The sequence below is a fragment of the Typopeltis vanoorti genome, chromosome 2 (genome assembly GCF_054136105.1).
Source record: "Typopeltis vanoorti isolate ZY-2024b chromosome 2, IOZ_Tvanoo_1.0, whole genome shotgun sequence".
Taxonomy (NCBI): domain Eukaryota; kingdom Metazoa; phylum Arthropoda; class Arachnida; order Uropygi; family Thelyphonidae; genus Typopeltis; species Typopeltis vanoorti.
This window is the reverse complement of record NC_143550.1, coordinates 176,666,507-176,690,379: the sequence shown is the minus strand read 5'-3', so window position 1 is coordinate 176,690,379 and position 23,873 is coordinate 176,666,507. Positions and strand designations below refer to the sequence as shown.

Below are 23,873 nucleotides of genomic sequence, written 5' to 3'. Positions count from 1 at the left end.
CATGAAAAAATTACATCATTACTAATTTCCTATCTACAGTTTTCCTCCAAATCAGTCTGTTACTTGTCAAGACTCCAACATTATCAGATCTTATATTTCGATCGTCTAAGGCACTTTGTACCCTATCAACCCACCTATATCTTGGTCTTCCTCTGGGTCGTTTTCCTGCCAACCTGGCAGAGAACACTTGTTTTGCTAATCTTTTCTCTCCCATTCTATTTAAGTGACCATACCACCTGAGATTAGCTCTGCTAACCCATTCCTGGATGCTGACAATGTCAAGTTCTTTCCTAATATCCTTGTTTTTAATATGATATTGCCATTGATGCCATCTGTTCATGCCTCTAATCTTTCTCAGGACTCTCATATCTGCGGTTTCTAGTCTTTGGTCAAGTGTTTTACTTCTGACCCAGCTCTCAGATCCATAAGTTAAAATTGGTTTGAACACTGTCTTGTATATAGCTAATTTAGTGTTCCGACTAATTTCTCTCTTATTCAATATGAATTTATTCGATTGACTTCCCACCATACCAGCTTTGCTGATTCTGTTGTCTATTCCTATATTGAATTTACCATCTTCACTAAAAATCGTGCCTAAGTAGCTGAAATGTTTTACTTGTTCCACAGGTTCTCCATTCACAACACAGTTGACATTTTCAATGATTCTGCCTATTTTCATTGTCTTTGTCTCTTTATTGCTGACCTTCATACCTATTTAATTTAGTCAGATAATCTTGCAGACTTGTAGCGGATTTATTTAGAAGTATAACATCATCCGCATAAAGCAAAGAGCTGACATTAACATCTCCAATTTTGATATCATATTAAATACCACTTTCCTTCATAATGTGATCCATATAGATAATGAAAAACAGAGGGGATAATGCACATCCTTGTCTCACACCAGATTTAACATTAAACCATCTTCCTGTACTTCCTTCACTTCTAACTGCTGACTTACAACTCAAATAAAGACTACGTATTGCTTGATATAATGTCCGATTGACACTATATAACTCTAGCGTATTGAATAGCTTCTCTCTTGGCACCTTGTCATATGCCTTTTCCAAATCGACAAAGCTAAAATACAGATCTTGGTTATATTCCCATGCTTTCTCGACTATTTGTCATAAAGTGAAGATCTCTGATCCTGACAGCCTCTATTTGGCCTGAATCCAGCTTGTTCTTCACCCAGCTTTTCTTCCACAATTCTTAATCGTTTCTCAAGTATACTTGCATAGATCTTGCCAGGAACACTCAGTAGGGAAATACCTCTGCAATTCTCACATTCAGTTTTATTTCCCTTTTTATATATGGGTACAATGAGAGCTCTACTCCAATCATCGGGAATTCGTCCCTCTGCCCAGGCTTTCTGAACTATGCAGTGCAGCCACTGTCAGACTTTTATACCACCATACTTCAGCATTTCTGGTAGAATATCATCTACTCCTGCTGCCTTTCCACATTCTAAGCCTTTGATGGCTTTTTCTACTTCAAGTATGGATATGTATGCCTGGTCAGTGTTTTTTTTTTTTTTTTTTTATCACTGTGCTGTCATCACTTTAACATCTTTATCATCTTTTTTTTATCATCTCTAACTGCTTTTACAGCACTCTTTCCTCCATTCCTAAGCTTCTTCAACAACCTCCAGAATATTTTGCCACCTTCTTGATATTTATTTTCTATATTCCTGCCAAAGTACTTCCATTTCTTTTGTTTAGTTAGTTTTACAGTGTTTAGCATTCTTACATTTGTCTCTGTATTCTCTAAGAGCCCAAGCTGACTTATTTGCCAGGAACTTTTGATATGATTTCGTCTTTTCCTTCACTGCCTCTTTAACTTCCTGTGTCCACCATGGAGTTCTAATTTTTCTATCCTTGCAGACAACTTCACCACATGCCTCTCTACCTGCATAGATCAGGGCTTTCTTCAAGGCTTGCCACTGAATCTCCAAGGTTTGATTCCTGTTCTCAAACTCTTTCATTTTTTCTTCAATAATCTTTGTGTATTTAAGTCTACAGTTCACATCTGAGAGCTGCTCAACTTTTATTCGCTTTAAAACTTTCTTACATGTTATTCTTTTCAATATGAAATTCAATTTTATCCTGCTCAAGACTAAATAGTGATCACTTCCAATTTCAAATCCTCTGTACACTCTGGTGTCCTGCACCAGGGAGAAAACATCACTATCAACAATAACATAGTCAATGAGACTTTTCTTATTCTCTGCCTCTTCTCTCCATGTGAATTTGCGCACATTTTTATGTTGGAACATGGTGTTAGTAATAAACAGTCCATGTCTTGAGGATAAAACCAACAGGTATTTGCCATTATTATTAGCTTTGCTCTTTTCTCCAAATTTTCCAAATCATTTTTGTATGTCTGACAATTACTTCCTACTCTGCTATTTATATTCCCAACATGGAGCAATTTTTCCTTTTTCAGTGTGTCAGTTGCTTTTTCTAAAGCATCAAAAAATTCCTCCACTTCTACCTTAGTAGAAGCTTTTGTGGGACCATAGGTACAAACATATTTGCCCACATTACTCTACTTGAGACTGCCTGCCATTCAAGAAGATTAGCCTCGTATTTTGTGTTGAATACTATGGCTACTCCTTCTTTTCCTTGATTGTCATTGTCTGAATATAACATTTTGTATTTATTGCTCAGAAAGATCTCACCAGTCGATCTGGTACTTATCTAATTCCTCAACTAGCTCCATTTCTTTGCCATTCAGGCTTCTTATGTTGATAGTACCGATCTTTAACTCTGGTGATGTTAAGTTGGGGTGTGTTTTCAGATTTGTTCCAGTAGCTTACTTTTCGCTGTTCGCCCTAGTTCCCTGGCGAAAACAACTGGGGCCTTGTTTGACCTGGCAAAGCCCCAGCTGGCATGAAATTTTGTCATGTTGTACAGTGGTGACAATGGACATCCTTGACAAACGCCTTCTGTTTATTGATTTCAATTCTGTAACTTTTTCATTGATTCGTAGAGCTATTTGGTTGTTCTGATACATGTTAGTTATTGCAGCAAATAGCTGATTTGGAATGTTTATATTCTTGAGTATGATCCACAGTTTGTTACTTAAGACTATGTCAAAAGCTTTCTGATAGTCTACAAAGTGTGTTTCTATGTTGTATTCATAATGTTTTTCGATTAAGCTTTTTTTATTTATTCATCTGCAACAGAAGGTTATTAAGTATTGTTCCATGATCCAGTTTAAATGACAGTTTTATATTTTCCTTCCATTTCTAAAAATAAAATAAAAAAATTAAAAAATAATGAAACCTTGTAATATAAAAAAATATACTAAAGGAACAAAAATTCAATTTCATGTGAGCATACTTGAATTAAGAGTACTCCAATCTTCAAATTTCCACATTTTCTTAATGAAAGTAATATAAAGTTCGAAATAAAAAAAATTATAATAATAATAAAATTCAAAAAATTCTGTAATAATGTTTAATACAGGAATTATTGGCATTACTGAAATGATTATTATTTACAGCATTTAAAGGACCAAACAAGGGGTCAAATATAATCCTTCAACTTTCTATGTATATACGAGGGCTGTTCAATAAATAATAAGACTAATTTTACTGTCATGAAATCACTCATCACAATATTAATTTCTGTGGAATAAAGAAATGTTGCTGTCTGTATTAACAAAAGAGGTTGATAGATGGCGTATATACGGGCTGATGTGCCAGAGTGTCACGTGACTAAATGCAAGCTTGTTTCGGTGCGCCAACGAGCTGCGACCAGTCGTTGAAATGGAAGCGTCCTTGGAACAGCGTTATGCGATTAAATTTTGTGTGCATTTGCAAAAATCAGCATCGGACACTTTTAACATGATACGCGAAGCTTTCCACGATGAAGCAATGTCGAGGGCAAGTGTTTTTCGCTGGCATAAAACTTTTAAGGAAGGAAGGCAAAATGTGGAAGATCTTGAACGTGAGGGAAGACCTTCAACGTCCATCACAGAGACAATGATCAACACAGCAGCGATTATCATCAAGGAGGATCGCAGAATTACAGTACGCCAGCTGCATGTTGTCCTGAATATTTCTGTGGGAAGTGTTCACTCAATCATGGCTGAACATTTGGGACTGAAACGTGTTTGCGCCCGATGGATTCCCAAACTCTTGACACCGGAGCAAATGCAGCATCGAGTGGATGTGTGCACAGAATGGAAAGAAAGACTGGAACAAGAAGGCGACAACTTCTTAAAGCGTATCATTACAGCAGATGAAGCTTGGTTGTATCACTATGATCCTACAATGAAACAACAAAGCAGTGAATGGAAGCATCCGTTTTCGCCTATTCCCCAAGAAAGCAAAAACTGTAAAAGTTATGACCATAATGTTTTATGACTATGACGGCATTGTTTACCAACACGCTGTAGAACCTGGGAATACTGTAAACGGCTCATACTATGTGGATGTTTTACGGACAATGGTACAGCACGTCAAAAGGAAGCTGTCAATTGCTGAAGAATGGCTTCTTATTGCACCACGATAATGCAAGGCCACATATTGCTGGTGGAGTAGTGGACGTTTTGCAGAAGAACAACATAGATATCCTACGACAACCTCCATACAGTCCTGATCTCGCACCGTGCAATTTCTGGCTGTTTCCTCAGCTCAAGAAACCACTAAGAGGCCGCCATTTCGAAAGCAACAAAGCATGTGTAAAAGCTGCGGAGGCGGTTTTGAAAGCACTCTCAAAAAACGGACTTTCACATGTGTTTAAGAAGTGGACACAACACTGCGACAAATGCATCGCGTCTCACGGTAGTTACTTCAAAAAAGACCATGTAAATGATGAGGATTAAAGGTAATCTGTTTTCTGTATAAATAGTCTTATAACTTATTGAACAGCCTATATATGTATATACACATGTTTAATTTATATTATAACAAACCTCCATGCAGTCAACAAAATCCATGGAGGCATATAATTGTTATTTATATAATATAAATATGTATGCTTCATTTTTACTGCTCACCTGATTAGTTATCTCCATAGTACTGGGATTATAAGTAGAAATCCCATGGGTTCCTACAGAAAATATTCTTTTATACCTGCATTAGAAATATGATGTAAAAATTAGTTCTGACTTCAGAATAACTGCAATATTTCAACTAAATACTGACTGTTGAAAGAAATAATTTTGTCTCCATATTGCTGGAGAATGGGTAGGGTAAAATATGTACAAGAAAGATAATTTATTCTGAAGGGAGGCATTAAGCTCCCACAAAAAAGGATTTGTATTATACCTCCATAGTGAAGTATTTCTAGTTGAATATCATCTACTCCAGCTGTTTTTTTCCACATTTCAAGTTTTTAATGGATTTTTTTACCTAATATATTGATACACTTAGGATTTTTTTTTATGCAACTCCCACCAAAAAAAGATTGCAGACCTATAATACATTAGTAGAGTGGGCTAAGGATTTTTCCTTATTTTTGTTTTTTATATTTAATTTTTATATATATTTTTACATAGTATGCAAATCCTGCTCTAGAGACCAAACATGGATCTTTTTCAAGCCACTTTTTTTCTCTCTCTCTCTCTCAGCATCAATAAATCAAAGATGGAACTCTATTGCTACCTGGTTTTGAATATACAGATTCAATTAGAAAAAAAGAATCAAAGCTGACTTGAGCTTGTACAACTTAGGGAAGAAGTGATGACAAGAACTGCAGAACATAGAAGGCTGTCAGAATATAGAAGCTTTGGCTCATGTTGCTCATTGTTGTTATCTTACACATGGATTATGGGTCAGAAAACACAATATAATAGTGAGGTTACCAAGAATAGATTGAAGAACAAAGGTTGGATAACTGCAGCAGAACCGCACTATAGGGATTGAGGAAGCCTGACCTTGTAGTAAAAAGAGGAGATGAATTAGTTATTAAATGTATAAGTTGTCTATGCTAGGTAACCATTCACTACCCACCATCATGAAAAAGCTGCCTACTGTGCAGAAAACCGACTTGCTACAGCTACTTCAGAAAGAACATCCCATCTTATCAAAATTTACCTATGCAAATATATCTTTCAAAGGTTTATGGTGTCAGCAGAGTTATATGAACTTACTAAGCTTTGCTCTCTCAAGCTGATTTCAAGATACTCTCTTTGTATACCTTGCAGGATACACTGACAGGGAGGACTTACCAGAGAATGATTTTTCAAATTCCCAGGTCTAGAATTGGATAGTACAGGATATTGTTAGGGTCTAGGCCTCTTCTTGTCCTACATGTGGAACCATAGTAGGTAGCACTATTTCAGTGTGAAGTTAGAAAATAAATATCCAATAAGCAGGACAGTGGTCTTACAATGGGCAATGAAATTCATCTCCTAATTTAAGACAGCCACAAACATTCATACCAATGGTAGGATTCAAATTCACAGCCTGTTGTTTGAAGAGTAGATATGTCAACCACTCAGCCAACCAAGGCTGGCAATTACATGTCTTGTGAGTGTTTTCTAGCACTGTTCTATAACTTCTTGTTTTATTTAACAATCTTTCCAAGTAATTACTCCACAGACATTTAGAGTAACTTTATCTTCGGTTATTGTGTCATCTTTATCATCTGACTCCTTTTACAGTGCTCTTCCATTTCTATACTTTTTCAATAGCCTCCAGAACACTTTACCAACTTTCTGATATTTATCCTCTATGTTCTTACCAAAGCCTTCCCATGACTTGTTCAGCTTCTTTTATATACTGCTTCATTTTCATACATTTTCTGTGTACTCTCACAGAGCATGTGCTGACTTACTTGCTGGGACCTTCTGATACCCTCTTCATTCTTTGTTTCAAATTTCCTAAGTCCACCATATAGTTCTAATTTTTCTATCCTTACACACTCTCTCTCTCTCTCTCTGGCTGAATCATTGTTCAGTGTTTTCCTCAGTCTGCCACTGATTCTTCAAGATTTGGGTTGATTGTAACTGTGTTACACTTTTCTTTCAATATAACATCTAAATGGTGATTACTTCTTATATCATATCTCCTGTATATCTCATGTCCTGAACCAGAATTAAAGTACTACTACCAACAATAACATAATCAATGAGACTTTTCTCATGTCTTCTCTCCATGTGAGTTTGTCCACATCTTTATGTTGGCCCAGGTTAGTAATGACTAGACCATATTCTGAACAGAAACCAAGCAATTACCATTACTATTAGCTTTGCTCTCGTCTCCAAACTTTTCCAATACATTTCTATATCTTGTAATCAATTTCCTGCTCTACTGTTTAGATCTCCAACAAGGAAAAAACTTTTCCTTTAGTGTTAATTGCTTTCTCGATTGCCTTGAAAAATTCCTCCACTTCTTCCTTAGTGAAACTTTGTGGAACTTTTGTGAGACTATAAGCATAAAAAAGCATTATTGTCTATTTCCCTATTCTGATGTTCGTCCACACCACTACTTATAGATTACCTACAATTTAAGATTATCCTCGTGTTTAGTACTGAATACTATAGTTACTTCTTCCTTGCCCTGATCATTATTACCATCTGATCATAGCATCTTGTATTTGTTATTTTGAAAAATCTCTCTTTTTTTTTTTTTTTTTTCAGTAACACCTTTTATGTCAACCTGTTACCTCTCCAGTTCTTCTGCCTGTTCTACATCATTTCCCAGGATGCTTATGTTCATAGTTTTGAATTCTGGCGATGAGTTCGAGTTTGTTCAAGTAACTGACATTCCAATGTTCATCCTGATTCCCTGATGAAAACAGCGTGTGTGTGTGTGGGGGGGGGGAACTTGTTCCAGTCGTCAAATAATTCCATCATGTCATATTATCGTTTCATTTAAACCAATAAGAATACAATTCGGGCAGCTAAATCCCAAACTGCCAGTCCACCCTCATTCAGTGTCCAGGTAGATGCCTACTAATGGTGGTGGTGGTGGTGTGCTACAAGAAGGTGAGGATTAGACATTAGGTCAGAAGCCCAGGTCAGCTCTCCACATTCCTTAAAAGACTATGTGAAGGGCTCTTCCTACTTACCCAACAAAGCAAAGTTTTTGAGATGAAATGTAAAGATCTAAAAAAATGTATCACCACAAGGTCTGTTCATATTTTGGAAGAGATGAACAGTGACGGTAATACAGTACAGCATTGATTACCTGAACATAGATTATCCAAACACATTCCAATGTTCATTCCACTGCCCCCCCCCCACGCAAAAAAATTACAGTATCTACTTTTAATGCACTGACTGATACTGAAATATTACTCCTGCTCCTTGATGCATTCATTTCCAATTATTTATGCAAAGATAAATGCAGTACTGATTATAATTTGTCATTACAGGAGTTAAAAATCAAATATTGGCTTTAGCTATGTGGACCCAGGACCATCTTCAGTGACCTCGTTGGTGAATCATTATCTGTTGTACCATTCGAAAGGGCAAAAGGACTTATACAAGGATGATTTGCATCTGAATGGATTTAGTGTTCAGAGACTGGAAAAAGTGTTGTTGAATGAAGTTAAACTGGATGTGCAGAATCAGGGAAACTAGAGCTTTGGGGGGGGGGGGAGATAAGCTGTTGAGTGGATATGCAGACATCAGTGAGGCAGTTGAGTGTAAGAATATGTATAATATGCCAAAGTCAGTACCACTGGTAACAAACCAGAATGGCATAGTTAGTATAAAGCATCAGGATAGAGGTGGGCCTAAAAGGCTTTTGCAATTTATATACACTAATGCCAGGAGCATTCAGAACAAGCAGGAGGAATTTTTAGCATTGATTAGATCATCTTGACTAAAGGTTACTGGCATTAGTGAGACATGGCTAACAGAAGATGATATAATTAGTGGGATAGAATGTGAAGAGTATAGTGTGTTCAGTCTAGTCTTGTTTTTTGTGCCATTTAGGAAAGTGGCACAAAAAACAAGACTAGACTGAATAAGAAATCAAACTATAAGAGACAACCTTCAAGTTGCACCTCTGAACCAATTCATAACACAAGCCCAAATGAGGTGGTTTGGACATCTTATTCAAATGGAAGAAGAAAGAATAGCAAAAACTGAATATGAAAGCCAGAAAATAGGAAAATGAAACATAGGCAGACCCAAGAAAGGTTGGCAAAAGAAAATTAAAGAAAAATTGGAAAAGAAAAGAATTAACTGGAAAGAAGCAAAAGAACAAGCCTTGGACAGGACGGCATGGAAATCTCTTTGGCAAAAATCTCAACGCCTAGAAGCACAAGAGATCACAGACGAAGAAGGGAGGACAGCGAGGGAAGAATGGGGAGAGTATTATTGATGATAGCCGATGAACTGCAACCAAAGAGAGCAGAAGTTCAACTGCAGGCCAGTGAAAATAACACATTTGTGGCTATCTGCTGTGAGATTGAGCAAAGCAGAATAAAATATACAGTTGGATGCTGCTATAGACCAGAGGATGAAAAAGATGGAGATAGTATGCAATGGCAAAACGACTCAATGAGTGAAGACAATTATTATGGGAGATTTCAACTAAAGGAACATAGATTAGAAGGAAGAGAGGACACATGGGAGGAAGGAAATGTATTTTATGCAGTTACTTAGAGATAATTACCTGAGACAGAATATGATGGAATATACTAGGGGTTCAAGAGTGCTCAACCTAGTAATTGCATCTGAGAATTTGTCTATAACAAATATGACCAAGTTGCCACTTGGTGGCAACTTGTGAATAAAAGGGGGCAACAAGTTGTCACCAATTTGTGAGAGTGTTCACATGGTCTTAACCTGGGAGGTGGCTAAATGGGTGAAATTTTCAGTTAAGATAGGGTATGTGGAATTACAGGCCTGGTAAGTATGACAAGCTTAGGAGATTGCTTGGATTGGTGACATGGCATGTAAAACTGCAAGGGCTAGATTTCGATAGTGCATGGGAAGTGATAAAGGAGTGTTTGAGGGATGTAATGGCATAGAGTCAGGGAAGTAAATCAAGTAAAAGTTAAACAAATGAATATGATCATTAAGTGGAGCTGCAAAAAAAGAAACAACTGAGGAGGAAATTTAAGGAGAAGAGTGACCAGCAGGCACATGAACAGTACAAGGCAAAGGCCAGAAGGGTAACTAGTGTGGTAAAAAAGGCAAAAGATGATTATGAAAGGAAGTCAGCAATGAAGGCTAAAGGGAATCCCAAACAGTTCATTCCATATGCTGCAAATAAAAGAAAGAATATATATGGCAGAATTATTGGCGACGGTAGAGAGGCAACTGAATCAGTAGAAATAGAATTACTAAGTGAACACTTTGCAAGAGTATATCATCCAGGTGGTGATATTACAGGAATGAGAAAGCCAACGGCTTATATAGGAACTGAGGTAAATAAAATGGAGGTGCATAGCATATTACAGAACCGTAGTGCGAATACAGCTGTGGGATTGGATGATATATCAGCTCAAGTTTTATGTGAAGTGGTGAGGGAATTATCAGTGTCCTTGACCATATTGTTTAATCTAAGTTTCAGCTCTGAGTTAGTCCTGAGGAAGGTGGAAAGAGGGGAAAATAGTTCTGTTGCATAAAGGAGGCTCCAAGACTGATGTAGCAAATTACCAACCATTCAGCATATCAGGAGTTGTTGTCGAAGTATTAGAGAAGTTGGTTAAAAGCAAAATACAGAAATGGGTAAATGGAATACGATATGGGGGGGAGGGGGAGACGGCATGGTTCTGCGAAGGGATAGGTCATGCCTCAGTAACTTGCTTGTTTTATAATACAGTGACAGCTGAGTTGGATAATGGTAATTGGTTTAGTGAGTGCTGGACTTTGCAAAGGCCTCTGACAGGATACCACATGGAATTTTAATCAGTAAATTGCAGCACATGAGGATGGAGATAGGTTTGGTGAGATAGATAGGAGGGTGATTGATGAAGAGATATCAGAGTAGTTTATTCAGGAGTAGAGTCCAAAAGAAGGTCTGACTAGTGGTTTGCCACAGGGTTCTATTCTTGGACTGCTACTGTTTAATTTGTACATTAATGATATAGGAAAGGATCTGAAAGGAACTGTTCAGTTATTTGCCAATGATGCATAATAAGGTAAAGCAATAGTTATTACAACTGATGTCAAAATTTTTCAGGATGATTTGGATAGATTGGCAGACTGGGCAAAGGAGAATGGAAGTCAGTTTAATGGGGCAAAGTGTAATGTTATGCATTTTTGGGTGAGAAGATTACCAGCTGGAAACCACATTTGTGGAACTGTACTCTAGGAAATTGATGAAGCCAGAGACTGTTAGTTGACAAGGAGTTAAAGTTAAGGGAGCACATGGCAAGAGTGGATAAAGCAGCTCATCATATTACTTGGTTACTGAAGAATACTTTGATAAGCAGAGACAAGCGGGTTATTGTTCTTTCTTATCGAGTCTTGATAAGACCCCATCTTGACTACTGCGCACCAAGGTTTCTTGGTGATGAGGAGGTGGAGAGGATCCGGAGGCGAGTGACCAAGATGGTAAGTCTATGGAATGAATTTTATGAGAATAGGTTGAAGATTTGTAGGTTACAGAAACTGGTTGATAGGCAGAAAAGGGGCGACATGATTGAGATATACAAATTACTGAAGGGTTTTTACAAGATCAATTCAGAGGAAATTTCTCAGAACAGGTCTGGTGATGGGAGAACTAGAGACCATCCAGGGAAACTGAGTAAGAGTGTAGCCAGCAAAGGTGTTAGAACTAGGTTTTTGCTTGGAGCGTAGTAAATAAGTGGAATAGATTGTCAGAGTCTGTTGTGGGTGCCATGAATGAATGAGTTCAAAGCAGAGTATGACAGATTATTATCATGGCCACATACTACACACACCAGCTATCATACTTATTCTTGAATTCATTCACACTGCTTGCACTCACAACATTCAAATGTAATCCATTCCAATCATGCATCACCCTCTGAGAGAAAAATCTAGCCTTCACACCCTTCTCGGTAGATTCATTCTCAGCTTCCAAGGATGACCTCTCATTCTTTCCCCACTATCCATAAATTGAAAAATTTTATCAATTGAAATCCCGTATGACCCTTTTAGAAGTTTGTAAGTCTCAATCATATCAGCCCTCTTTCTCCTGTTTGCTAGAGTCTGCAGTCTACAAATTCTCAATCTGTCTTCATAATCAGTATTCCACAATCCTGATATCATTTTTAACACTCTCCTTTGTACTCTCTCCAATATATCAGAATCACATTGGAAACCAGTAGACCAGACCTGTGCACAATAGTCCAAGTGAGGTCTTATCAAGGCCTTGTAAAGAGGCAAAATAACCTTATCTTTACATGTGAATGTTCATTTCAGCATTGCAATTATCTTTTGAGTTGTATTTGCAATCTTTGCCACATGACTCCTGAACTTCAACTTCCTATCTATTAACACTCTAAGATCCCTAGCCTCAGTTTCTTCAAGCGTAATCCCACCAATATAATACGATATTAGATATCTAATCATGCCGAAGTGAATGACTTTACATTTACTGACATTGAACTGATACCCATTTTCCTATGTCCACAATTCCAGCCTATTCAAATCATCCTGCAAAGACTGCATATCAGCAGCATTTTTAATTAGCCTACCTATCTTTGCATCATCAGCAAATAGCTGTATGTCGCTTGTCAAATCCTTCCCAATATCATTAATGAACAGACTGAATAACAGTGGACCAAGCCTGATCCTTGTGGTACACCACTTGTTACCTTAAACATTGCAGATTCAGATCCCCTGTATACCACTTTCTGATTTCTGTCAGTCAGCCATCCTCTTATCCATGCTAATATTGTATAACCCAAACCCATTTTCTTCAATTTATGCAATAGTCTACCATGCTGCATTCTGTCGAAAGCCTTAGCAAAATTGAAAAGTATCATGGTGTATCCATTCCCCTTATCTAACTCAGCAGTAACATTATGCACTGTGCAATGGGTGGTGCAAAGCAGAATCTTCCCTGTTCTGAGACTCAAATTATACAGCTTGGTCAAAGAAATAGCCAGTTCAGCTGAACACTATTTTAGCATCTATGCTGATGTCACATCAATTCCTATTGCTAAATTTTTATTTAGTTTGTGTAATAGCTCTAATACCTCCTCCTCATACACCGGACATTTCTTCATCCAGTGAAAAGGTAGTGGTCAGTTTCAATGGTGCATATACCAGGTTGATAGCTATTAGCAAAATGGCTACTCATTAGTTGAATAATCACTTCTGCATCAGTCACCCCTCATACCATCTGTATTAAGAGTTATTCCTTCAAATTCATTATTTCTTTTACTTTCAATATAATGATAGAATTCTTTTGGATTGTCTTTAACTTGCAGAGCCAATTTCTATTCATACTCAGAGACTTAGCTTTCTGTACAACAGTTGTGACTCTTCTGTCCTGCTGCTTATATTTATCATAACTGACATCTTTCTTATGATATTCCTTCCACATCTTTTTCTTATAAATCTCTTGCTTAACTAGATTACACATCCATTTAACTCCTACTCTATTCTTTGAACTCTAGGGACACATTCTGATATCACATCATTTAGGTATTTTTTAAACACTTCCCACATGCTGTTGATATCCTTCCCATCCAACAACTGATACCATGGTACAGAACTCAGCCTACTCCTCAGATGGTAATAATTTTCTGCTTTGTAGTTCAGCATGTAACCTTTCCTGAATGAAACATTCATAAACTGAGCCACTTCCCAAGTGAATACTGCATGATCACAGTCACCAATCGAAGGCAGAATGGTTACATCTTTAACTGAAACCATTTCTGACACTATAATTAGATCTAACACTATTGACCACGAGTTCCTTCTGTCACATGCTGCTTGAAGTTGTCTCACAACAGCTCAATAAAATCAGTTTCATTCTTCTCGTGAGATTTAAAAGCTACTGAATCAATGTTCAGATAATTAAAGTCCGCCATTATGATTACTCTCTTCTTACCCATCCTGTTTACCTGATGCATTTCTTCATCACTAGCCAATCCACCAGGTCTGTAACAACACCCCACTATATATTTGATCTTGTTAAACTCCACCTTACACCAGTGGCTTAAAACTCACTGCCACATGAAAAACTGTTCCTAGTATTGCAGTCATAGGTCTCAACTCTAACTGGATTCAAGTCATCTGATATCATTATCAGTGCCCCGATCCTTTCTAAAAAATAGTACATCCTTTGCACTTGATACTAGTTAACATGTCTGCTTCTGATAGCTAGAGTCTCACTAATGCTTAAAATATGAAGTCTGAATATATTAACCAAGGCAACAAACTTCTTCCTTGTTTCTGATACTCCTAGCATTCGTGTACAGACATAAGTTACCTGCATGCTCTTTTGTATAATCCTGTCTGTGGTCTGCATGACACGGTTCGACAACCTACAGATCTCTGTCCTTATCTAGTTCCTTATTTATGTAGACATCTTAATACATGCTTGATAGGTCTGAAACAGACAAACACAGAATCATTCTCTCTTCATAATCATTTCCATAATAATAACCATTCCCATCATTAACAGTTACCTAACATTGTCACTCTCACACAGATTCTCATAATTCCTTCCACCAGAATTCAGTTTCCCTGACTCTGTGTTAGGTCTCGTATTAATTAATTTTTCAAGATTCCTGATGCCAAATGCATTGAAGCGTAGCTGTCCTTCTTATACAAATCCAATCTTCCCTCAAACTCACTCCACACACCTAAAAACTTGCATCCAATCATTTACCATCATAGTCCTTCTTCGTAATTCAATTCTTCTTATTGGATCTCACTGTGATGCAATTTGTATATTAATGATATTAGAATGGGTTTAACTGGTGATATGCAACTGTTTGCAAATGATGCAAAATTGAGGAGAACAATGCTGAGCCAAGCAGATGTTGTGGTCTTACAGAACAAAGAACAGATTGTATAAGTGGGTAACAGTATGCTGTTAGTTCTGTGTTTAAAAGTGTAATGTTTTGAAATTTGGTAAGCAACAATGAGATGCAAAGTATACACTTGGTGAGGAAACTTTGGAGTTAGAGAAGAAGAGAGATCTGGGAGTGGTAGTGGACAAGACTTAAAATTCAGGGGCCACATTGCACAAGATGTGATATAATGGCAATGATGCAGAGAAACTTGATTTGCAAAAATAAAGATGTTATGATTCCATTGTATACAGCCTTGATCAGGCCTCATATGAATTATTGTGCATAGTTTTCATGATAATGAAAATTTGTTAGAAAAGTCCAGAGAAGACTAATAAAGATGGTAATTGGTTTTTGAGATGTGGAGTTTGAAGACAGATTAAAAGAATAATTTTCAAATCCTCATGAATAGGAGGAAGAGGAAGGAAATATGACTGAGACATAAGTTGAGAAGGGGTTATTACCAGGTTAACATAGGAAAAATTTTTCATAGAATGGGGGGGGGGGGGAAATAGAACAAGAAGCCATCCCAGAAATTGTATATGGGAGAGTTAGGAGCAGGTTCTTTGCACAGACTGGTTGGTTAGTACATTGCCTCAGTGTTGTGAATGTACTGAGTGCTGAGCCAATCCAGATTTTTCAGGTTTGTTGTGATGAATGGAGGATTGATGTTCTTGGATTCTTTTTTCAAGAGAATGTGCAGTTTGTCCAAAATAGGAGAGATCACAGTTGCAGGGAAGTTGATAAACTCCAGGAAGAGACATAGTTGAGCGTTTGTCTTTAGGAGAAGGAAAATGGGAAGATAATTTGTTAATAGGTGAATACGTAGCTGTTAACTCATATTTCTTCAGAATTCTTGCGACAGGTTCTGAAATCCCAGAGATGTATGGAATTGGAACTCGATGTATTGAATCTTTGTTGTTTTGTGGTGGATTATAAGAATCGAGAAGATGTTGAGCACTCTTTTCGGAAAAGCCATCGAGTTTCATGTGTTGTTGGATAGTAGAAAGTTCTTTCTGTAGAAAATTAGAAGTAGAACAATTAGTTTTGGCTCTTCTGATTAGAGATTTTATGATTCCTGTTTTTTGACAAGGATGATGGGCTGATTCTTTAAGAATATAACGACCAGTGAACGTTGGTTTCCTGTAAACTGCAGTTGTAAGAGTATTTGAAGGTGACCAGATGAGGAGAACATTTAAAAAAGATAACTGGTTGTTTTCTTCCATTTCCATAGTAAACTTTATACAATGATGTAAGGAATTGATACTGTTTAAAAAAGAAGGTAAGGAGTCTTTGTTGTGCGGCCATACAGTAAAAATATATTCCCTTTAATACTTAGTGATATAATATCACGCGGCTTATTCTATTTTTAAATGATCTATTGTTAGTATTCCACTTTATATTTTTTTTTAAAACTGTTCTTGTAGTGCCACTGAAGATGGTCTGCTATTTCCAGACCAAAATATTTGGTTAATTAAATATCTTTCTTGTGTTTACGTGCTTATATTATTCAGTCTTTATGTCACAAGTATCATTAAAACATCAAATCTCATAATAATAATCATCATCATCTTAAATAATCTTACTGTTTAAGATTTTATACAATGTCCATAAGTCATAAAATAGTCATTTTAAAGCTTGAAGTAGTATATCACTCCCACCAGTCCATGATTAAACATACAGCAAATGATTTTTAGATTGCTGCCGACAGTAATACTTCTGAGAAAAAAAAAAAAAAAAAGAAGTAAGAGGTATCTTTATATTATGTTTATTAATTTCATTTTTATACATACCTTCCTTTCCAAGAATGTTTTGTGACAAAATAGCAAGCTTTATCTTTATTTTCTTTCATTGAACTCATCTTGTGTGACTATACCTAAGACACAAAAATGTGAAAAAAGGAAATAATTAGTTTTGAATAACCACTGATCAGCAATTAGTAAATTTTGCTTCACTTTTATTGTAACCTATTACAAGAATTTTGAGACAGACCATTAAACTGTATATTATATTAAGAGAAATATCCTGCACGTCCTCAATGATTCCCAACGGCAAGGAAGCAATTCACTAGATATGACCTATCAGCATTCATGAATTATCAATATTTTACATTTTCGTAAATGTTCAACTTTTATGAAAGTTTAAATTTAACAAGATTTGCATATTTAAAAGTATCCAAAAATAGCACTACTTATTAAAAGTAATAAGTAGTGCTATTTAGAAACAATACTAGCCTGAAGAACTGAAGTAAATAAAGCCACATACGTTGCCTTGATAGATATGGAAAAGGCATTCAATAGTGCTCAGTGGAACAATCTTTTTCAAATAATGAAGGAAATGGGAATAAACTGGAGAGATAAAAGACTAATTAAGAAACTATATACCAGTCAGAAAATAAAAGATATCAATACGGAGAAAATGAAGCAACTGCAGAAGTAAAGAAAGGCATAAGGCAAGTTGCGCATTGTCACCCTTACTTTTCACAACCTATATACAGAGAATGCAATGAAATTAATAAAAGAAATGAATGGGATAACTCTATAGCTGGAATGTAGATATTATGTATATGATATACTATGCTGATGATGTGGCTGTATTGGCTAACAATGAACAGGATTTAAAACAGATATTTAGGATGAATGATGTTTTATCTCATTATGGACTTGAGATAAATGCAGCAAAAACTAAAATAATGTTGGCAGGTTCAAAGGAACAAAACAGAATAGATAAAAAAGACAGCAAAGGTAAGAATATTGAATAAGTAAAATCATTGATATATCTTGGAAGAACTATTCAACAAGACAGAAGATGAGTTAGAAATCCGAAGAAGAATTGCTATGACAAAAGAAGTATTAAAGAAAAAAAAAGGAGATCATTTATTAAAAGATAAGACTTATGGAAAGATTTATAAAAACATTCCTCATAATTCTCGTAGAAAGGCTTATACGTTGGTTATACATGATTATTAATCAACTTAAGGAATTAATAACGTACCAATATCTTAAAAAAAATGTGACTCTTGACCATATAGAAAATTGGCATCCTTTATCTGCTCCACTAAAGACCAACCACTTCCCCTAGACCTACCTGGTGTATACCAGGTCCCTTGCAGCTGTAAGCTGTCCTACTTTGATCACATCCTCAACACTTTCTCAGGCAATGGTTACAAACATGACCTGACCTCTTGTTAGACCATATAGAAAATTGGCATCCCTTATCCTCTCCACTAAAGACCAACCACTTCCCTTGACCTACTTGGTGTATACCAGGTCCCTTGCAGCTGTAAGCTGTCCTACTTTGGCCAAACAGGAAGGACAGCGAATATCAGAATTTCAGAACACAAGGACTACATCCGTTTTCACTAGTATAGCCACTCTGGTCTTGCAGACCATGCTCTCGATACACGCCACAGAATATGGTGGAAAAAAGACGCAATAATACACTGTAGCAAGTTCAAATTTGAAAGACTTTTTATGGAATCAGCCTCAGCCCTAAGAAACATGCCAAACCTCAACAAATTTGGCTGCATGAGCGTGTCCCAAATTTGGGAGACGTACATCAGGAGACCTTCAGCCCAACGGTCAAGAATACCTACATAGCCCGCCAGAGGGCACCATCAGGACTTTTAGGAGAAACAACAGCTTCCTCGTTTCATCCTCATTTACTGTGTGTAGTGACTGCATGCACATGTCTTTATTTTAAGTTCCGTTGAAGATGGCAACATGACATTGCTGAAATATTAGAAATATATATTAAAGTTTAATTTATATTCTAGTGAACGTTGTTAATTCCTTAAGTTAATTAATAATCATTTCTTGGGAGAATATCTTCATATGGTTGTGAGACTTGGAGACTATAAAAAAGAACTGGAAAAGAATTGAAGCATTCAAAATGTATTGTTCAAGAGTATTGTTAGGAGAATTGGAGAGAGAAAAAGCAATGAAGTCTTCCATGAAATAAAAGACAACCAAGAATTGAAGAAGACAATTCTCAGCTCGAAGAAAAAAAGATGAAATTCCTGGGACACCTATGGAGACAAATGGATTAGAAGGGATGATACCAAGGAAAAGAAGAGGATGGCTGAAATATACATTCTTAAAAGGAAGTGTTTAGATTAATTGAAAGAGGTTATAATCTACTAAAAGGGAAAGAAAGCAATAGGATGACCTGGAAAAGGAAATTCTCCATAGTGACAAGAACTGTCCCTTAGAATGATGAACTATTCTGTCCACTTTTTCAATATGCCCTCTGGACTTCAGCTCCCTGACCACTATTATTGCCAACATTCATCAATTTCCTATAGTCCAGTGCTGTCAATGAACTATTTTCCATTGTATAAGACTCTGATCAGACCACACTTAGACTACTGTTCTCAGATCTGGTACCCAGGATTTGAAGGGGATAAATTAACTGTGGAAAGGGTACAAAGGAGGATAACAAAGATGGTGTCGGGACTGTACAGTGTTAGTTATGAGGATCGGCTGAGGGAGTGTGGACTGCAGAGTTTGGTGCACAGAAGAAGGAAGGGTTATATGATTGAGACTTTAAACTGTTGAGAGGTGGTTACAGGGTTGACACCAGGGAGTTCTTTCGCTTAGTTGAACAGCAGGAAGGAGTAATGACAAGGGGCCATCCCTGGAAGTTACGAAAGGAAACTGTGAGAAAGAGGGTGAGGAGTGGTTTCTTTGCATGGAGGGTGGTTGAATCATGGAATGAATTGCCTGATGGAGTGGTGAGAGCGAGAACGGTCAATGCATTTACGGAGTGGTATGATAGACTGTGTTTCCTAGGAGGGACTTCCCTCGATGAGACTTGATAGACTTGTTTCTTAGAAAGGACCTTCCACAATGAGTCTTTTGACTCCATGGAAGCCTGAATAATAATAATATTAATAACTAGTTTGTACAGTTTGTTTTTTTCATCAAAAGTGCATGAACTTATACACACTGTCATATTAAACTGACAACCATTACCCTTTGCCCACACTATTAATCTATTTCAATCATCCTGCAGAACAACAATCTATTACATCATCTTGATTAATCCCAACTGGATATTTCCTTTCAAATAATTTTCTACGATATACAAATTAAATAGAAACAGTCCAAGTACAGAGCCATGCACTCTGCTGATCACCCATCCTCTTCTGGATTCTACTCCTTCATATACTATGCTTTTGTCTGTCTATCAGCCATCATATTATCCATAACACATGGCTTCATATCCATCCCCATTTGTTCTAATTTATATAAGGGAGTTCTGTGTGGTATCCTGTCAGATGCCTCTTCAAAGTCAAGCAATATCACTGTGTAATAATTACCTTTAGCCAGCTCAATTGTCACTTTATTAAGGTAAGTAAGTTACCACGGCAAGACTACCCTTCACAAAGCCAGCTACAACCCATACAGGATTGTATTCCTATCCAATTATTTCAGAATTCTGCCTTTCAGCAACTTCTCCAATACTACAACTGCTACTCCTGAGATATTTATAAAGTCTATAAGCTTTTCTGCTTCTTCCTTGGAGTCTCTTTATACACTGAGATTGCATTAATAACACCCCCCCAACCCTGATTTACATATTCCGCACAATCAAGTACTAAGTGATATCAACGTCACATGCAGCTACTATAAATGAGCACAATTATCCTCTGTGCATAATCAGTAAATGTTTGCCAGATACATGGCAACGTAAGCCAATTTAACCGTAGGCAGATAGTTGGGGTCCGCAGAGCGGGTACCACTATTTCAGAAACAGCACACTAGTTGGCTGCTCCCATACTACTGTATCATGGGTGTACCAGGACTGGATTAACCATGAACAGCCATCCAGCAGAAAGGCTCGCATATTCTAGGGAGCTTTTCCTGGCATGCCCTAGGTCCGTTGGTTATCATCCCATGAACACTGAATGGTGAATGCTACAGGGACCATGTTAGCCATCTCCATCCATATCTGCAGGTGTCTAGCCCAACCACAGTGCCAACTTTCAACAGGACAATGCACCTTGTACAACTACTGAGTAGTTGGAGGAACACAACAATAAATTCACCACATTGTCTTGATGCTCAAATTCCTGTAACCCAATATGTGGGATATGCTAGTACAGGTTGCGAGAACTGCTGGTCTCCTCCACGGAATAAGTGTGAAGTGACAGAGTTGCTGCAGTGTACATAGGTTGAGTTACGCAAAGAGGATGTCTGACATCTTGTGGAATCTGTTCCTAGGCATCTGCGAGCTGTGACTGCACAGAGGTGGACCAACACATTATTATGGGTATCCCTAATGCTAAGCTAACTCAGTGTCATAGCTCTCTCTTTCCACTCTTATGTTCCCTGCATTGGTCAACAACAATCTATTACAGTTGGGTCAGAAACACTGCTAATTCCATTAAATATTCTCAATAATGCTCATAATATTCTCATAATATTTATTCTCATAAATATTATGCAAAGAAAGACCAGATTGCAGGACATCTTCTGAGAGGTTCTTCAGGACACCTGACAAGAACTATATTACAAGGGAAAGTTGAGGGGAAGAGAAGATGTGGAAGACCAACTAGAGAGTGGTTTAATGACATCATGGAATGGACTGGTTTAAGAATGATGGAAGCGACAGACAGAGAGAAATGGAGAAGAGCTGCTCATCTGCTGCAACCCTCTTGCTAGAGGATGTTACCAGATGACGACGACCATATACAGCGTTGCGCAGATGAAGGTTATGTTATCTGTGAGAGTTAACATGGATTTGTTAAGGGATACTCTTGCTTTATTAATATAGTTGAATTTTATAATAATGTAACAAGAACAGTTGCTGAGGGAAAGGCATATTCTACCTCTTTTTTTTTTTTTTTGCAGAAGAATCTGACAGGATGCCACATGATAAGCTGATATTTAAGTTGCAGCACATGGGTTTACATGTCGAGTTAGTCAACTGGATTCAGGATTGGCTATCTGATAGGTATCAGAGAGTTGTGTATGATGGGACAACATCAAGGAAGAAAAACAAAAGGTTACAAGTGGGGTCCCACAGGGACCAGTACTGGGACCTGTACTGTTTAACCTTTATATCAATGACATCGTCAGTAGATTGCAGAGGGATATTCGGTTGTTTGCAGATGGTGTGTAGCTAGGAAGGATTATTAGTAATAGTGCATATGTGGCAGCTCTGCAAGATGATTTGAATAAACTGGACAGATGGGCAAATGAATGGGATGTCGGTTTAATGCAGCAAAATGTAAGGTCTTGAGGTTTGGGACACATCGATGGGACGCTGCTTACTCTATTGGAGGAGCTATACCGGAGGAAGTAAGGAAGACGAGAGATCTGGGGTTGATGATTCTTAGAAACCTGAAATTTAGAGAACATATTGCAAAGGTGGTGAAGGTAACACAGAGGATTGCTGCAATAATGAGAAGGACACTGACCAGCAGAGATAAAAGAGTTATCATTCTGTTGTATATGACTCTGATCAGACCACACTTAGATTATTGTTCTCAGATTTGGTCCCCAGGATTTGAAGGAGATAAATTAACTGTGGAAAGGGTACAAAGGCAAGATAACAAAGATGGTTTCAGGACTGTACAATGTTAGTTATGAGGACAAGCTGAGGAAATGTGGACTACAGAGTCTGGTAAATAGAAGGAGAGGCGATATGATCGAAACTTTTAAACTGTTGAGAGGTAGTTACAGGGTTGACAATGGGGAGTTCTTTTGCTTGGTGGAACTGGGAGAAGGAGCCATCCCTGGAAGTTGCAAAAGGAAGCTGTCAGCAAGAGGGTGAGGAGTGGTTTCTTTGCATGGAGGGTGGTTGAACTGTGGAACGCATTGCCTGATAGTGGCGAGAGCACGAACAGTCAATGATTTCAAGGAGTGGTATGATAGACTGTGTTTTCTAGGAGGGGGGCCTCCCACGATGAGTCTCGACTCCATGGAGGCCTGGATCATAATAATAATAATCTGCTGACTTATTTGCTAGGAACTTTTGGTATGCTTTCTTCTTTTCCAAGACTGCTTCTTTAACTACTTGTGTCCACCATGGTATTCTTATTTTTCTATCCTTGCTGACAACTTCACCACATACCTCCCTAGCTAAATCAATCAATGTCTTCTTCAGAGTTTGCCACTGAGACTCCAAGGTTTGGTTCTTGTTTTCAATTTGTTCCATTTTTTTTTCAGTAATGTTTATATAATCGAGTCTACAATTTGCTTATAAAAGCTGCTCAACTTTAATTCTTTTTAAAACTTTCTTACATACTGTTATTTTCAATGTGATATCCATTTTTATCCTGTTTTATCCTTAGTACTAAGTAAGTAAATAAATAACAAAATAAACTGGTAAATCATATAAAATATATGTACAAAGTTATAAGAGGTAAAAGGAATAAATAAAATGTATATACAAGGTTTAGTAACTTTGAATAAATTAATGTTTTGCAAAAATTTAAGTCATAATTTGTCTGAGTCTGACAACATCTGCTTGAGTGTATAAGGCTTGGCCAGATAAGCAAAAATGTCATTTCTCTCTCTCGTGTGAAGCACTTGCATTCCACTAGAATACGACTAATGGTAACATCCATCTTACTAATGGTAAGATGTTGCATTTCTCACAGTCTTCAATAAATACAAATGTGGGCGATGACTGTGAGCTATGTGGAGGCTAAGCAAGAACTTCCTCTCTTCTGTTCCTACATCGACTAGACTACCAGTGCTTGGAATATTGCCATTGGGCAATTGACTGATTTTATAAATGCTGTGTGTAGTTATCAGTATAAGATACCATCAAACAGTATGTCAAGAAAGTATAAGCTGTTCTAGCAACTGTATCTGCTATGTCATTTCCCTTAATTCCAATGTTGCTGGAAATCCAACACAACCAGACATTAAAATTAAGGATTATTATTGTGTAAAAGAGCACCTCATCAAGCACTGCATTTGGATTATCTACTGGAAAGGAGATAGCCTGTAA

At 37.2% G+C, this 23,873-nt stretch overlaps 1 protein-coding gene across 1 annotated transcript in view; it reads right to left on the bottom strand.

The window, feature by feature from the left end:
* Rme-8 (receptor mediated endocytosis 8) overlaps window positions 1-23,873 on the bottom strand; it is a 1,025,705-nt gene that overhangs the window by 990,026 nt on the left and 11,806 nt on the right. Inside the window, exons 2-3 of the mRNA XM_090414028.1 lie at window positions 16,703-16,785; window positions 5,008-5,083 (exon numbers count right to left, since the gene is read on the bottom strand). Of these exons, the coding sequence (XP_090270154.1) occupies window positions 5,008-5,083; window positions 16,703-16,770 (144 nt within the window). The 5' untranslated portion in view covers window positions 16,771-16,785. The remainder of the gene's footprint in view (window positions 1-5,007; window positions 5,084-16,702; window positions 16,786-23,873) is intronic.